At 40.7% G+C, this 17732-nt stretch overlaps 1 protein-coding gene across 1 annotated transcript; it reads right to left on the bottom strand.

Annotated features, from left to right (window-relative positions):
• Positions 1–1615: 1615 nt before the first annotated feature.
• NEFL (neurofilament light chain) lies at positions 1616–5232 on the bottom strand. The gene is made up of 4 exons (XM_007938761.1): positions 4186–5232; positions 3071–3195; positions 2361–2680; positions 1616–1761 (listed from the first exon to the last, which is right to left on the bottom strand). Exons 1-4 carry the CDS (start codon positions 5230–5232, stop codon positions 1616–1618), a joined length of 1638 nt encoding a protein of 545 aa, XP_007936952.1.
• Positions 5233–17732: the final 12500 nt, after the last annotated feature.

Below are 17732 nucleotides of genomic sequence, written 5' to 3'. Positions count from 1 at the left end.
ATCTGGTATTTACAGAAGCCTGTGGACTGAGAGCCTTCCATTTCAATTCATATTATCATGATAGATAAAGCCATAATTTACCTACTTGCCTGATAACAAATTTTTAACTAGAAATGGATAGTGTGAAGGAATCAGTTATCTTTAAATGGAAACCACTTTGCTTCCAGATTAAATTCATGACCTTTAAAGGTTGTCTAAAAAACAAATATTGAAAGAAATTAGCTGACAGTTATTTAAGAACAGAAGCAGAAGAGCGAATAGTCATTTCATCTAAATTCCACATCAAATGCAAGTGCAAGAGCTTCCATACAATGGACAGGGATGACAGATGGGTGTGTTATTTGATACAATTTCCAACCAATTAAAGGTAACATTGAAATCAGAGTATTTCCCAATAAATGCATGCAGAGAAATGCCAACATGACATACAAGTATATAATCTCCCCCCATAAGTGACTGATAATAATTTTATAACCATCTACCTGTAGTTTTTAAAAGGTGAAAAAGAAAGTGTGGCATTAAGTGCTAAATACTTGAGCAACAGAATTAAAGCTAACAATACACTGAATCATGAGCTCAGGATGGCAGGCAACATGTTTGCAGGGGCCAATACCTTTGATCTTCTTACCCTCTTCTCCCAAAAGTACACATTGATAAAATATTATTCCTTCTGATTATGTCAGGTTTCAATTTCTGCCCACGATATTTAAACTTCTTTTTAAAAATATATTTATAGTGATGAGTAATAATGAGTGATGAATATGAGGGATTAATATTCTATCCATATTGGATCCATCATCACATACTTATGTTAATTTATCTGCATATCATAAAAGGTACATTTGTCATATAAATTCAGAACTTCCTCCAAGAAAGCCATTCTCCAATCTAATATAGTGTATTTTATGGGGCAAAATATTTGCTCTTTATTAAAGAAAAAGAACCCAGATACTCTCTCCTTTACTCACGTTTACTTTCAGTAAAAATTTGGAGGGGAGAGAATTCATGGATGGTCATGACCTAACTATACCTGTCAAGATTACCAACTAAGAAAATATGCATTGTAGTTGTAAAATTTTGATTCAAAAAACCTATTTAGAGGTCAATAGTCTGCTTGTATATGGCTTATATGGGTGCCTTCATCAAGATATCTTAATTAAGTCAACAACCACAGCAAGAAATGATATGTCATTCAGTGTAACTTTATTTACTATTTATTGCACATAACTCGAGGTCTTTAATTTCTAACCACCAATGGTTCAAAGGACTATTTTTTTCCATGAAGTTTAACATTAACATTAGTGAGTTCATTTGTTCATGTTGTTTTTTATTGTAAACATCTGAATTATTCACATTGCCATAGATCCTGAACTCAGAAGCGTGTACCATGCACAGGCTGGCAGCAAGCCAGGAAGCCACTCTGCAAGCAAACAGATACTCTGCATAAGGAGAAAATTCATAGCACAACATTGAATGTCCAATCTAAGTCATCTCTGAATTATACATATATTGACTTCTTAATTCATATAGTATCTGGAATCCAACTGATTGGTTGGTGATGGGGTTGACCTGACTTCGGGAGGATTACTCCGGAAATAACTAAGGAAAGGGGGGCTCAATCTTTCTTCTTGGTTGCTTGCTCCTCTCCAGCACCTTCATCTTTTTTCTCTTCCTCTTCAGCTTCTTTGGTTTCTTCTCCTTCTTCACCTTCACCACCTTCTTCTTCTCCTTCCTTTGCTTCTTCAGATTCTTCCTTGGCAGCTTTAAGATAAAATTTACAAAATTCAAATGCAGAGTAATTCCAGAATTAGAAAATGTTTCTTTCTGGTTTTCTGTGGTAACTCAAACGTCAGAATGCTTACCAGAAGGCTCTGAGCTCCACTCTCCAAATATACAAATTACTCGCATGCTTAGCATGAGTAATTTGCCACTAAACACATATTTAAATAAAATGAAAGGACTTCTAGAATTTTAAAATTCTATTCCTCTCCAAGACCTAACCTCAGTGTTTCTTTTAGTATATGTTCGGTATTCACTTCTACTGAAAATAGTTAAAAATGAAATTTAGCAGGAATAAAAAGGCAGCTGGAGGGTGATATTTTTAAATGTATATTCAAAAAAGTATTAAACTAATTAGAGATGGATATCTCTGGGAGGATGGCCAATTTGTCAGATTACCTAACTCACAGAAGGTGCTTACTAGAGGTTTGTTAAATCAGTGGATAAATGTATTATTTAAGACTCTAATATCATATATGAATAAAGCTTCTTTGGCATAAGGGATAGGCCCTTTCCTATCTATCTCCTAACAAACATCTAGAAGTTTAAACTAGAAGTTCTAGGGGTTTGTTTTATCATACCTTCTTCCTCTTCGGCTCCCTCCTCTTCCTCACCCTCTTCCTTCTCCTTTTCCTCCTCCTCAGCTTCTCCTTCAGAAGGGGGTTCGTCCTTGGCCTCCTCAGCTTTAGCTGCCTCGATGGTCTCCTCCACCTCAATCTGCTCTTCCTGGACGTGGCTGGTGTAATAAGCTGGGAAGGAACGGGCAGACATCAAGTAGGAGCTGGTCTGTAAACCACTGTAGGCAGATCGGCCAAAGACCTGGGAACTCTGGGAGTAGCCACTGGCTATGTTTCCCACGCTGGTAAAACTGAGCCGGGTCTCCTCGCCTTCCAAAAGCTTCCTGAGAAGACAGAGGGAAAGTAGGGTTAAAAATCATGAAAATAGGGAGTCTTTTTAATAACCTTCTCTGAACCTACCACTTACCACTGGGCCCTAATGCCACCTCAAAAGCATGCCGGAGCAGAGTGGGAGTCAACAAACTTAATAAACTGGGCGTTTTGTGACTGAGACCAGGAAAACATCTACATTAGGTTTAAAATGTAATGTGAAGCTAAGAACTGAACTCATTATTACAGGGTTAAATTCTTATATATTTGTATGAATATTTTCTCTAAAATGAATAATTAATAATTATCTCAATGGGAAGGACTGTTTTTGAGTTTAACATAACTTTACATAGATTTTCTTCCTAAGGTTTAAAAGGCTGCTCTTTTTGCCCCTTTATTCTTACCTGTAAGCTGCAATCTCAATATCCAAAGCCATCTTCACATTAAGGAGGTCTTGGTATTCTTTGAGGTATCTTGCCATTTCACTCTTTGTGGTTCTCAATTCATTTTCCAATTTGTTGATTGTGTCCTGTTGACAGACCAAAAAATAAATGAATAAACAAATAAATTCAAGCATACATCCTTACTGCCAAAAGGCCTAGTTTTCAATTATAATCTAAGTGAACACCTTAGATAAAACATCCCCTAAAATAAATAGTTTTTCTCCTTTCAAATCTTTCTTTCCTTGTCTAAATTATCCAGTTTCCTAAACGGTGAAATGAAAAGAATTTTTTTTTTTAATTAATACATTCTAAAGATCAACATAAAATGGCTGCAAGGAAATTGAGTTGATTGAGTATCTTTATTTTTCACTCACTGATCACTGATTAACTCTTCTTTATCCAGGTCACTCACAAGCAAGAAAATGAATCCATTGCTTTATAAATAAATTTAAAAATTTTTAATAAATATTTTATAAAACAATTTATTTGTTCTAAAATATTTTTATATTATTTTTTCTTCTCTTCAGAAGATGTAGATCCTTTAAAAAGCAATGGTTTACTGTAAACATTATTAGCTAATTACCTACAACAATTTTGACTGTATTCCTGCCTATCTGCTAAGGAAAGGGAGTAGTTGGTAAAAAATCATAAAGCCTGTTGGTCACAGTTATCCTTGAGAACTAATGAAAGCTATTTTCTGTCTTTATTCATTATATTTTCCAGTATTTAATGTAATGCAACTTATAATTAATGCAGGGTAGCAGAGTGTAGATGTCACTGCAAACTACAGCCAACGCCCAATTCCCACCTTTCTTCCCCCACCCCCACCCATCCACCTTTGCAGGGCTGGGTAGATTTGATGCAGAACACAAATTCAACTGCACAGCAAATCTTCCCAAACTGCAACAGCGGGCCCCCACCCCTCCCACACAGTCTCTAAGGAAGCAAGTCCTACCCTCTAATATGCTGCATGCAGATAGATGTCTTATTCTCCACTTGATGCTCGCACCCTTCAAACCACCCCCTCTCATTCCAAAAAAGTCCCCTCCCCACTGTGTTTTGGATGGTGCCAATACCTGCATAGCACTAATGTCAGCGTTCTGTTTGTCCTCCAGCTCCTGCAGCTGCTTCTCCAGCGCTTCGTTCATGCCCCGGCACGCTTCGATCTCCAGGGTCTTGGCCTTGAGCAGGCGGCGGCTCTCGGACACCTCGTCCTTGGCGGCGCGCACGGCATCGGTGTTCTTAGCTGCGCTCTCCGTCAGCACAGTGAAGCGGCTCTTGAACCACTCTTCGGCATTCTGCATGTTCTTGGCGGCCAGCTTCTCGTACTGCGCGCGGATGTCCTTGAGCGCGGCGGAGAGGTCGGGCTTGGTGGACACATCCATCTCCACGGATATCTGCGCGTACTGGATCTGCGCCTGCAGCTCGGCGATCTCCTCTTCGTGCACTTTCTTCAGAAAAGAGATTTCATCCATCAGGCTGTCGATGCGTTTTTCGAGCTCGGCGCGTGCGAGAGCTGCCTCGTCGGCGCTTTTGCGCGCCTCCATCAGCCGGCCTTCCGCGTCCTCGCGGCTCAACATCTCTTCTTCACAGCGCGCCTGCAGGTTGCGCAACGTCTCCTCCAGCCCTTCGCGCTCGCCTTGGAGCGCCTGCTTCTCGTTGGTTGCGTCTTCCGCCGCCAGGCGCAGGTCGCGGATCTCCTGCTCGTACAGAGCCCGGAAGCGGGACGGCTCGGAGTGCTTCTGGCGCAGCACCAGCAGCTCGGCTTCCAAGACCTTGTTCTGCTGCTCCAGCTCGTGCACGCGCTCGATGAAGCTGGCGAAGCGGTCGTTGAGGTCCTGTAGCTGTGCCTTCTCCTGGGTGCGGATCGACTTCAGGTCGTTGCTGATGGCGGCTACCTGGCTCAGATCGAGGTTCTCAAGGCTGGGCATCAAGGAGCTGGAGCTGGACGAGTAGCTGCGGCGCACGGACAGAGCGGAGGAAACCGGCGCCGAGTAGCTGGAGTAGGCAGAACGCGCGGTGCTGTAGCCGCTGCGCACGCTGGAGATGTGCACCCGGGGCGTCTCCACATAGCGCCTCTTGTAGGAGGTCGAATAGTACGGCTCATAGCTGAACGAACTCATGGTGACTGTCGGTGGCTCTCAGGCTGGCGGCGGATATGGGGCCCTAGGAAGAAGAAAGGACGGGGGAGACTGGGAGAGGGGAGGATGAATGGCTGTGTGCAGCTCGCCGCCGTCCTGCTACCCCTATTTATACCCAGGGAGCTTTCTGACGCAGCCTGCGATCGATCACGGCGCTCTCGGCCAGTGGGGGCAGCGAGCTGCTGCAGCCAAAGGGAGGATTCTGCGCAAAAGGAAAGGCGGGGGCGAGTGACGGGCAACTAGGAAACTGCGGCTCTCTAGTCCTTTCTTTTCTTTGAGGCCCCTCTATTTTCTCCAAGACCCTGTACGCACACTCATTTCCTTACCTTACCCCTCCATCCTACTTACTCCTTGACTCTATTTCCCTTGAATGCTTAAATGCCTCGAATACCGCGTTCTCACCCCCCTACTGATACCTTAGTTTTCTCATATCATGGTAACTCGGAGACTTCCTTCCCCGCAACGGGCCCCTTCCCCACCAGAGACCTCCTTAATCACCCCTCCCCCTTGGTGTTTCTCTTGACAGTGCAGTGCCTCCAGGGCATTTGAGATACAAATGACAGTCTAGGGATACATATATGCGGCATTTATGGAGGAAAGTTTTAAATTTCTTTGTAGATTTTTCTAGCACTTCCTTTAATCCGTCTCGCTTTTTCTTGGTTAGCTTTTCTTTAAAAGCTTCCCCATACACAGTGGATAAATCCCCACCCCCATAAGTCAAACTGCAGCACTGAGGTGTTCGTTTTATTATTTCTAAACTCTTTGCTCAGTTTATCATCCTGTTAGTGTTCCTAGATTTTCTGATTTTGTTCTTGGGTTTTGGAGTCTCGAATGCTTTCAGCCTATGTATGTGGATAAGATCTGGGAAAGAGTTTGAAAATAACCGTGAAGACGACTTGCAGTGGCAACCGGGCGCTCTGCAGCGGGGAACTTTAGGCTGTCACGTTGCCTCTATCTTCTTCGCCAGGCTAAATTCCTGCTTGACACCACCACCTGCATGACACTACAGCCTGCTTTCCTCTTTTGCACACTTTGTAGCACTCAGCCTGATTTAGACAAGCCATGAATGTTGCCGATTTTCAGAGCGAATGTACTGCAGCCGGCCCGAGCGCCCGGGGCGGTCTCCAGGGAGAACACTGCCCAGAGACATCTCGTTTGGTGCGAACGGAACTGGAACTGCTGCGTGATACTTCTCTCCATTCCTTATAATAAATAGATGACAGATGCAGTCAGAAATCCACAGATTGCCCTTAGGAAACACCCAAATACCTAAAACAGTGTGCGGGCCGTAATGTATGTTACTGCAGCTTGTGGATTTGCAGAGCATTTTCATGCTCATTGTATCAAGCAGTCCCTCTAGTTTAGGGAAGGGATTGCAGAATCTACCTAAGAGACCTAAGATTTTCAAAGCCAGCACTGTTTTTGTTTTATATGTATAACATCTGAAGAACAACTTAACAGATTTCTTTATTTAGGAGGTGAAGGAAGGAGAGACATGCAAAGGCAAAGGCTCAAGGCCAAGACCCTGTGTTGCTCAGAAGGTGAAGGACTATGAGTGTGTGCTACACCTGCTTCTGGAGGAATTGCACCTCTTTCCCCAAAAGGAGCAGGCTTTCCCCGAAAGGGTGAGGCTCAACTTTTGAGGTCCTTTCCAACTCTAAAAACCTGCTTCTGATACTCCACCCTCTTCAAGGTAGACCAAGAATGGTGGCAGCTGAGAACACTAATGAATTGTTCTTTTGTTTTGTTTTATTTTGTTTTAACAAACTGTATTGTGTCAAATAATGCAAATTCAGAAAACATTAATATTGGTTAGTTTCAATCTGTCAAGACTAAATTATTTCAGAAGCCCCACCAAGTTCCAATACTGTAGGAGTTTAAGCCCAAGGCCATTAGGCTGTACTGAATATGATCTGGCCCTTGAAGCCTTGGGTATTTGATCTCCTGTTTTTTTATAGCCTCCCTATCTTTGGTCTTCTCATCCACCAGTGCTCCCACATTGAGAAAGGCTTCTCTAAGGAAAGAGAGAGGGAATGTGGATAAATCCTATTTTTGTCTGCCCTCTATTAGCCATATGTGAAAGAAAAGTGGCAGAATGGATTGTTTTGATTGGGGAGAAAAAAAGCCTGCTTCCTATCAACCACACTGTTGCACACTCACTGTTTGTGAGTCTGCCTACACCACAATCTTAGATATTCATGAATGCATTTCATTTGTGCCAGCTCCCTACCCTATGAGTTTCGGGTCACCCTCAGAGAACTTAAGTCCATCAGCTTTTTTTTTTTTTTTTTTCCAAGGTTGCTTGCTGAAGCTGAAGTCTTGACTGCAGAGGAAGTCTTCCCAGAAGCAAGGGCGGTGGCTGATGCTGCAGGGGCAGAGAGATGTTGCTGAGAGAAGAAACCTGTGGTGCACACGCTGCCATCCTTTGGGTATCTGAAAAGGAGGCATGAAGGAGTGGTGAAGGGTGAGACTGAGATGGGGGGTGGCTTTCTTTTGCTGCACTTGGTGAGCAGGGCTTGGGAAGAGGGGCAGACTACCTGTATTTAGGAACATAAATCTCAGACCTTGTTAGTGACTTCTAACTAGGAGATTGGGTGACAGCACCTGCCAACAGCAGCTGCCTCATTCTCTACCACAGCCTTGCTTTAGGGAAGCTCGCTGAACCTGAACTTAGGGTTTCCAGCCTGTATCTGCATTTTGATTGCCAGACCTTCACTCTTCCTCTGCTATGTGCCTGCCTCTTTTCTAATATTCTGTCCAGTCACCCTCCTTTTTAAATCCTTTACCCAGCATTTTGTTCTGCATGCCTACAGAGCAGTAGTTGCTCTATGTGTAAAAGCAAAGATAAAATGATCAACTTTAGGAAATATAGTTGGGGGGGCGACTTGACTTTTTTTCTTTCCCTTCCCATAAATATTTCTGCATTAGTGTTGTTTGTAATAATGTCATTCTTTCTTTAGAAAAATCCTTTTGAATCTTGTCGCACACTTGTGAACTTATTTCTCCACAAATATGAACATGATTGAGGGATGCCAAAAAAACACAATCCTGTTGTTAGGTGCCGTCAAATTGTTTCTGACTCATAGCGACCCCATGCACAGCAGAACAAAACACTGCCCGATCCTGCACCAGCTCCGTGATCCGTGCTATACTTGAGCCCATCATCATTTAGAAATGCTGTAAAGTATAAAACACAATCCTAGGAGAGGAAAATTATTTTGAAAAACAAATATAGACATGTATTGATGAAACTCATTAATACTCCTGCCAACCTGGTTATCCCTTATGTCTCTGTAATCCCCTAAAGGACTGTTTGAGGAAATTTAGTTGAAAAATAAAATACATTCAGGCTACCAGGGTCTCATAAAATGTAGCTATTTCAGAACCTGTGAATGATTTTACTACTCCTCCAGTACAATAAAGTCAGGAAGCCTCCTTTGGAGGGGACCTGAAAACTGGCAACTTTAAATTTAATTATTCTAAGATCTTTGGCACAAATGGAAGTTCTATATTGGCACTTGTTTTGAAAAGCTCCAGTCTAGACCTAAGTTCTTAGGGGACCAGACCCATAGAAAGCATCAGAGCAAAGTTCTCCTGCCACCAGTTAGCTCACCATCAGATAGATAAAGCAGTGCCATCAAAACTGGCACCACATGTCAATGCAAGGAGAATAGACACAAACAGGATACCTACCATATGGCAGGCATTTGAAATCTTTATTTAATAATTACAAAATCCCTGTGAAATGGTTATTATTATGCAGAGGAAACAGCTGAGGCTCAGAGAGATTAAGTAATGTGCCAGGGCACACAGCTAATTCAAACGTAAGTTCTATCTGCTTCCAGACTAAATGGTGCTCTACTCAGTACACTACACTGTAGCCAGTGGCATTTTCTGCTTCCATATGTCTCGGTGGAATTTAATAATGACATGCAGCATTCTGCCAAGTCTGTGATTGTTGTTAGTTGCCACCAAGTGGATTCCAACTCATGGTGACCCCATGCGTAAAAAGTAGAAGTGCTCCATAGGATTTTCAAGGCTGTGACCTTTTAGAAACAGATTGCCAGGCCTGTTTTCTGAGATGCCTCTGGGTGGATTTGAATTGCCAGTATCTCAGCTAGTAGTCAAGTGTTTAAGGCAGTGTATATATAGTGGAGCTCTGGTAGCGTAGTGCCTGAAGCACTTGACTGCTTACCAGAAGGCTGGCGGTTCAAACCCATCAGCCACTCCTCGGAAGGAAGATGGGACAATCTACTTCCATAGTGATACTGCCTCGGAAACCCAAGGAGTGGTCGCTATGAGTCGGGTCTGACTCGACGGCACATAACAACAACAACAATAACAATGTTTACTAAACCTCTTATATATTTGGGACACCAATATGAACTGCTCTATATATTGAGGAAACTATTAATGATCATGCTCTCTGGTAGCATAGTGGCTAAAGCACTTGACTGCTAACCAGAAGGCTGGCGGTTCAAACCCACCAGCCGCTCCTCAGAAGGAAGGTTGGGCAATCTACTTCCGTAGTGATACTGCCTCGGAAACCCAAGGAGGGGTCGCTATGAGTCGGGGCCGACTCGACGGCACATAACAACAACAACAACAACAATGGTGACAATAAATGGTATAATAGTTACAGGTTTCATAAATGTCTAAATGTAAAATAAAATGGATACTACCAGTGCAAACTAAGACATAACTGATGATAACTGATGATATAACTTTTTAGACACTACACCAAACATCATATTACAAAACACTTCATTGGTAATTAATAAGCTAATACAACTTAGCTCTTTAAAATAACCGTATACATGACTTCTACTTGTTTCTAATTAAAATACCTTCGTTTTCCACCCTTGTTTAACAAGAGAGTTTTAGAAATGCTATAAAGTATAAAAGAAAAAAATGCTATCACTCAACAATCTCTTATTATTGGAGTTTATCATATTTTCCACAAATCTCTATTATTTTTTTAAAGAAACATGAATAAAGCCAACAAAAATAGGCAGTTTATTGAAGCCACAAATAAATTTCCTCTTTGCTTCTTTTAACCAGTTTGTTTCTTTATTATTTGTGTTTACATTGGAATAATATATGAATCTTCCCATCGCTTGGGAAATATGATTGAAAGAAAACTTTCCATGTTTTGATATAAAATATGACTAATTTTGTGGCGTCACATTTTGAAGAAATGCATCATAAAGTGTGCTGTTAAATAAAATTTAGATTGCAGCAGGAATGAGAATGCCATTTAAGTAGATTAAAGATGCAAAGAATATTTACATTCAGATCTTGTGCAGTATTTGACATGACAGGAACTTGCTGCTGTCTAAGCAGAAATGATGGTGATAGGTTTAAACCCCTAAATGCTTGCTCCACAGAACTAGGCAAGGTAATATGTTCTTTCCCCAGAGGCCTGCAGTACAATGTCTTGCCCTTAATCACAGTCAACAGACTCAGAGGTAAGTGGGTATGCTGGGGACATTAAAGGTACTAATTTGCAGCCATTTCGGTAAGGTCACAGTGATCTTAGTCAGAGCCAATAATACTAATCCTGTTTGTTCCCTTGCGCTTTCCTGACTGCAAGGAAATATATACAGCTTCTGCAATTTGGGGTATTAAGTAGCCACAAACATAACTCCTGTAGCACCTGCAGTTCTTTGCTGACATTTGGAGAGGTTTAATAAATCAATCGGAGGAATGTGAGGTTTGGTGTTTGCAAAGATAGAGGATAAGTATTTCCGTCTGCAAAAGACAAAGCCCTGAGGTTGGCTTTGTCACAGCCATGCTGGAGCCCATCCAGGGCAGCAGTTCACATTCTGGCCAATACATCGCTGCTGCCGGAATGCAGCAAATGCTGCAGAATTGCACATGGGCGGATCCCTGGATTCCTACAATAAAGCAGGCAGGCTTCTGAACCAGGAATATGTCATGAGTGCTTGGTAAGTTTAACATATACAAGACTAAATTAGAAAAACAAAGCCTGATTGTGTCTAAGTGGTTTGTTAATAAGTCATATGTTCATTTATTCATTGAATCATCAGATGTTGACAGAACACTTACAATGTGCACAATGCTGTACAAGTGCTGTGGGAATGCACGAAGTTAGAGCACCATCTCAAGCTTCAAGGAGCTTGAAAAATACCCAGGCACAATAAAAAGGAACCAGCTATGGATACATACAATGTGGATGAATCTCAAAAATAGTATACTTTATGAAAAGAAGTGTTACACAAATGATACATACTGTATTGTTCTGCTTATATGAAAATCTAAAGCAGGCAAAAGTAAGCTTTGATGGAAAAAACTCAGAGGTTTCCTGGTGGGTGGAGGGTGGGGAATGACTGGGAAGAAGCACAAGAGAACTTTCTGGGGTGATGGTGATGCTCCATGTGCTGAGAAGTGTAGGTTATGCAGAGATTTCATGTGTCAAAACTCAGAGGATGTAATAGGATTTGTGCACTTTATTCAAAGTAAATTTTATATAAAAATATAAAGCAAATATGTATAAGAAATCACTTTACAAATAGCAGACAACATTCATGTGCATGAAATTTCATAGAACTCCACAAAAGTTAAATTGTAAAAGGCAACGTCCTAAGAGAGATCAGAAGAGAATACTACAAGCAATAATTGCTATGACTTTAGAAAAGGGTAAGGTCACTGAGGCCTCGAATCAACATTTCTGTGACTGATTACTTTGCCAGATACTTCATATAGGTATCATATTTAATCCTCACAGAACTTGTATAAAATGGGGCTTATCTGTGCTTTAAAGATGAGTGCATATTGAATTCCAATTAGTCCATTGTAATACTGCCTTAGAAATTTTTAGCAATCTTACATTGCTGCCTTATATTAAATGTATATCTACATTAAAGAAAAAAACTTGGAAAGCTAAGACTATTCATTCATGATGTGAGATTTTAATAAACCTAAAATGTTCATTTGTTCTCTTTAAATCTAAACTTTAATCTTTAAATACATTTTCTCCATTGTTCAAACCCATTGAAATAGTTTTAATACCTTCCAACTTTGTCAAATTCGATAATGAATAAATGTGTCAGCATTTCTTTTAATTAACATCATGAGAAATATGTTTTATGTGCTATGTTTCATAAACCCTTAGGGTTGGAAAGTAATTTAAGTGTTCCCAGTCAAGTCCTCTACCAGCTTTCTAATCTTAGATAGGGCACGTAACCTTTGTCTGCTTTGCTTATCCCTTCTGTAAAATGGATTCTTCCTTCTTACCATACTCCACACTGTAGACATTGGACATCACTTCTAAATAGAACAGAAATTGCTAGGGATACAGAGCTCTGGTAGCATAGTGGCTAAGACACTTGCCTGCTAACGGCTGGCGGTTCAAATCCACCAGCCACTCCTCGGAAGGAAGGTTGGGCAATCCTACTACTGTCGTGATACTGCCTCGGAAACCCAAGGAGGGGTCACTATGAGTTGGGTTTGACTCGACGGCACATAACAACAACAACAACAACAAGGGATACAGAGGCATTAACACCCAGAAATGAGCTTTGTTTTTTAACTTTGTATTTCTCCCCTAAGGAGCTCTGGTGGCATAGTGCCTAAGGCATTTGACTGCTAACCAGAAGGCTGGCGGTTCAAACCCACCAGCCACTCCTTGGAAGGAAGGTTGGACGATCTACTTCCGTAGTGATGTTGTTGTTGTTGTTATGTGCTGTCGAGTCAGCCCCGACTCATAGCAACCCCTCCTTGGGTTTCCAAGGCAGTATCACTACAGAAGTAGGATTGCCCAACCTTCCTTCCGAGGAGTGGCTGGTGGGTTTGAACCGCCAGCCTTCTGGTTAGCATTCAAGTGCCTTAGGCCATAGTGATACCACCTCAGAAACCCACTGTGAGTCAGGTCCAACTGGACAGTAGTGGGTGTGTGTATTTCTCCCTATACTGAAATTATTTTCCATGTGATTCCTATGGCACCTTCACGTAATAGAGATGATAACAATGACTTTCACATGGTCAGTTAAAGTTTTCCAAGCACATCTGCATTATATCATTGTGTTCCACACAACAGTCCTGGGAAGCAGAAGCAGATAGTGCAGATGTTATTACTTTACAAATAAGGATGCTGAGAACCCTGGAGAAGTAGAGGAATTAACCCCAAAATCATATCTCTTGTGAGCAATGGATCCAGGGCTACGATCTAGGTTTCCCGTCGTCAAATTCACTGGGAATTTTTCCTCTAAATCTTACAGTTTCATAAATATACAGACCAGGACCTATCCTTTGTCAAGTCCCTACTTAGTGTAATGTCAGAAAGATAGAGAAGCCCCATTTGCCTCTCAGACACTTTTCTGACTGATGGGTAACTACTCACCTTAGTGCCCCATCTCTTTAGCTTCCATTACTGTAAAAATGCCCATATTCTTGGAAAAAGTATGTCCTTTATACCTAAGGTGGAATCTGAGGTTTGATCATAGATTTTGACCAGAGTTAGGAAAGAGAAAAAAAGCTCCAGGACACTGAACAGTCAGCCTAGGATAATGAAAAACCAAATGCACTGCCACCAAGTTGATTCTGACTCGTAGTGACCCTGTAGGACAGAGTAGAACTGCCCTCATAGGGTTTCCAAGGCTGTAAATCTTTATAGATGCAAACTGCCTCATCTTTCTCCCATGGAGTGGTTGGTGGGTTCAAACCTGTGACCTTTTGATTAGCAGCCAAGTGCCTTAACCACTGCATCATCTGAATTCCTCAGCCTAGGTTAGGAAAGGGTAAAGGAGAATGAGCACCAATGAGATGAGGTGGAAAATCAAAGACTAACTGAGAATTGTAGCTGAAGCAAGATGCAGTATATTACCCTATAGACTTCCAAGTTCACCATGCCTAAGGCAAAAGCATACTCCCATGATAATATTTTACTGGGATATGTTGTTTGTTGCTGTCAAGTCGATTCTGGGATATCATGGCATTTTAAATAAAATCGATTAATCCTGGGTTGTAGGAGTCCTGGTGGTGCAATGGTTAAAGTGCTTGGCTGTAAACCAGAAGATGAGGCTTCACACCCACTCAGGGGCTCAGTGGGAGCAAGACCTGGTGATCTGCATCTGTGAAGTGCTTCTGTAAAGATTTATATAAAAATGTAAACCAAGAAAACTCTATGAAGCAAGAAAACACATGGCACATGGGATAGCTATGAGTCAGGTCTACTCAATATCACCCAAGAAAATAATAAGAGCAATTCTGGGATGGTCAGAATCTATGTAAATTGTGGGACAACCCCAAAGCTTTATAACAAAGTGCCTTCTCCCACCAGAGCTTTGACCAAAGAAATTCTGTGCTTTGATAGGCATTAGTCAAAGCAACTTCTCAGCTCTTACTCTGGGAATGTGCTAACCAACTGCAAAAAGGATCAAGGAAGCAGGGAAAATAAGGAGAAAAAAAGTAGCACAATAACCCACATACAAGGTAACAAGATCTGAGGAGAATTGATGGGAAATGAAATCATAACCTTGTAATTTAAGAGGATAAGGCAAAAGAGAATTTGCATTTATTAATCATAGTTATGTGCAAGGTGTAATAATAATATGACTTAGCAAAGTCATTTGCTTAGATAATTTTAGTCATTTTTCACAAAATCCTGATGAATTGGGTATTAAAATTTTCTCATTTTAAAGATGAAGAAACTAAGGTTTACACTAGAGTATAAGCAGTGTGCCTAAGAAACTCAAATATTTCAAACCATTTAATCCTAATAAACATAACCCTAATGAAGTAAATATTATCTATAGATGATGAAAATGAAGTTCACAGAGTGTAAAAATATTGATCAAGGTCACCCAGCTGGGCCAAGGTCAGTCTGAACTCCCACATTTTCATGTTCTGACCAAAGTGCAAGACTATTTGTGAAAGAAGTTATGCAAATAAGATCTCTCACTTTTTTTTTTTCTTTACAAAGTTTAAATTTGTATACTGCTTCAAGAAAATGCTGCAATAATCAGAAAAATATGCTCATGTCACCTCCGAGTAAAGTCATCCACATAATGGTCATTTGGGCAGAGCACCACAGACACAAACAGAGTAAGTCCAATGCTCTGCTTTATTAGCAGGCTCTAAAAATAGACATCCATCACTGAAATAATTTATAAGAACCAAATTGCATTAGAGCATCTCTCTCCAGATACAGGCTTGATGCCTTATTGCTAACTAGCAGTTCCTTTTATTATTATATTATCTGGAGGAGGGAGAAAAAACACTAAAAAAGATTCTCTGCACCTTTCAATCACTCTATCCTGCAAATTTAATAAACTGGACTAGCAAATCTCATTGCAATAACAGATGTGCTTTTGAATAGGCCTTAGATATTTCAATTTGCAAGTGTTTTCTTATGCCAAAAAAAAAGTCTTTTGCCTGTTACACTGATTAAAATTTAACTTCTGAAGTTATCCAAATTTACATTTTCTTTCAAATTAGCTCCCAAAATGAAATTTAGAAAATTACTTAGGTAAGGCAACTAGCTATGTTCCATTGCACAGGTGAGTAGAAGTTTGTAGGGCAAAAAAGCTCAGCTCTATATAAAATTCAGAGCTGTCCAGGGTAGAAGAGATTGCTCAAGATGCAAGGCAATGACACCACAGAAGGCAAGCACTTAACCTCTTAACCCAGACCTTGGATGGCCTCTCAGCTTCCCTTCCCACCTGAGACTCTCTGATACAAAAGTGCTAAGAAGGAAAAGAACACTGAATAAGCTAGGACCAAGGAGACTTCACATCTTACAGTGAACATGAATGAGAGCTCAAAAGCTTAACATTATTCCAAAAATAGAAATGTGCTAATATCTTAGTTCAAATATGAGCTCAGGACAGAATATGAGCAATAGTCAGCAGAATGAGATTTTTGTGGGAAGAAAGAGTTGCTAATTGGAATCTTCAGAAAACATGTATTTGCTTATTTGCATGAAACTTGTCTTTCATACAGTATAGAGCTACGTAATAACCAACTGAACAACTGTCAATATTTTATCCGTTGAGTTGGTTGCCATTCATATAACACAATAAAATTCATTGTTTCCTTTCTGATTTTTTTTCCCATGTGTTGATTATGAAAGAAAGGAGAGAAAAGCACCTGCTTCTCTCACTCTGGCTAGGGGATCTGGTGTTGAAACACAGCATGTTGTGGGTCCTTTTGCTTACCTAGGACCCAAACCCCAGCATGAAGAGTAAAATCCTTCCCCCTCTCCCTCTCCCTCTCCTACTCTTCCTTCTCACCCTCCTTCTCCTCCCCAATGTCCTTGGTGCTTTATCTACCACCTGAAATGTATATAATGGCAATTTCCCTCTGAAGAAAGGAACTTAAGAATTTGACCACATTTACCAAGAAACAGTATACTGTTCTAAGAGTAACAACTTACCACAGAGTTGACTCCAACTTATGATGTCACTGTGTGTGTCAGAGTAGAACACATGGTTTTCATTAGCTGGTTTTTCAGAATTGGATTGCCAGGCTTTTTGTCTGAGGTGCCTCTTGGTGAGCTCCAATTTCCAACTTTTCAGTTAGCAGCTCAGCATATTAATCATCTGCACCAATCAGGGGCCCCCATTCTAATAGTGGACTAGTTTAATAGTAGTCAGAAAGTCTAATAGAGGATCACAAAGAGGAGACTCAAATGATCACTGGGTATTACTTTGTTAACACATCCTAGATAGTGGTGAAGCCTGCTTTTACTCCAAAAAAAGAAGAGGAAACGGCATCTAAGTCAGCTAATGACCAAAGACCAGGTGAGTTGTGGGATGGCATCAAGGACATCATACATGAATAAAGAAAAAGTTCAATAAAAATACAAAAAGTAAAAGAGCAAAATAGATTTTAGAAGAGATGCTGAAACTTGCTCTTGAACACAGACCATCTAAAGCAAATGGAAGAAATTATGAAATAAAAGAGTTGAACAAAAATTTCAAAGGGTGGTTGAAGAAGATAAAGTAAAATGAAATGTCCAAAGACCTGAAGTTAGAAAACCAAAAGGGAAGAATATACTATGCATCCTCACACTGAAAAAACTGAAGAAAAAATTCAAGACATTAGTTGTAATGCTGAAGGATTCTATGGGGGGAAAAAATGGAAAGACACGGGAACCAACAAAAGAAGATGGAAAGAATACAAAGAGTCACTGTCCCAGAAAGAACTGGGTGATGTTCAACCATTTCAGGAGGTAGCATATGATCAAGAATCAATGGTACTAAAGGTAGATGTCCAAGTTGCATTGAATGCTTGGCATAAAACAAGGTCCAGGAATTGAAGGAGTATCAATTGAGATGTTTCACCAACTGCTGGAAGCACTTACTCATCTATGCCAAGAAATTTGGAAGACAACTACCTGGGCAACCACCTGGAAGAGATCCATATTTGTGCCCATTCCAAAGAAAAGTGATCCAACAGATTGCAGAACTTATCAAACAACACCATTAACATCACACTCAAGTAAAATTATGCTAAAATAA

Source organism: Orycteropus afer, unplaced genomic scaffold (assembly GCF_000298275.1).
Source record: "Orycteropus afer afer isolate SDZICR_OR568_19922 unplaced genomic scaffold, OryAfe1.0 scaffold00053, whole genome shotgun sequence".
In the NCBI taxonomy this organism is placed as follows: Eukaryota; Metazoa; Chordata; class Mammalia; order Tubulidentata; family Orycteropodidae; genus Orycteropus; species Orycteropus afer.
Note: the sequence above shows the minus strand (reverse complement) of the source record. Positions and strands in the feature narration are given on the sequence as shown.

Coding starts and splice junctions, on each gene's coding strand:
- NEFL (XM_007938761.1), bottom strand. CDS start 5,232: ATGAGTTCGTTCAGCTATGAGCCGTACTATTCGACCTCCTACAAGAGG. Junction 3,196..4,185: donor CTGACATTAGTGCTATGCAG/GTATTGGCACCA, acceptor GTCTGTCAACAG/GACACAATCAACAAATTGGA. Junction 1,762..2,360: donor GGGAGCCGAAGAGGAAGAAG/GTATGATAAAAC, acceptor TTTATCTTAAAG/CTGCCAAGGAAGAATCTGAA.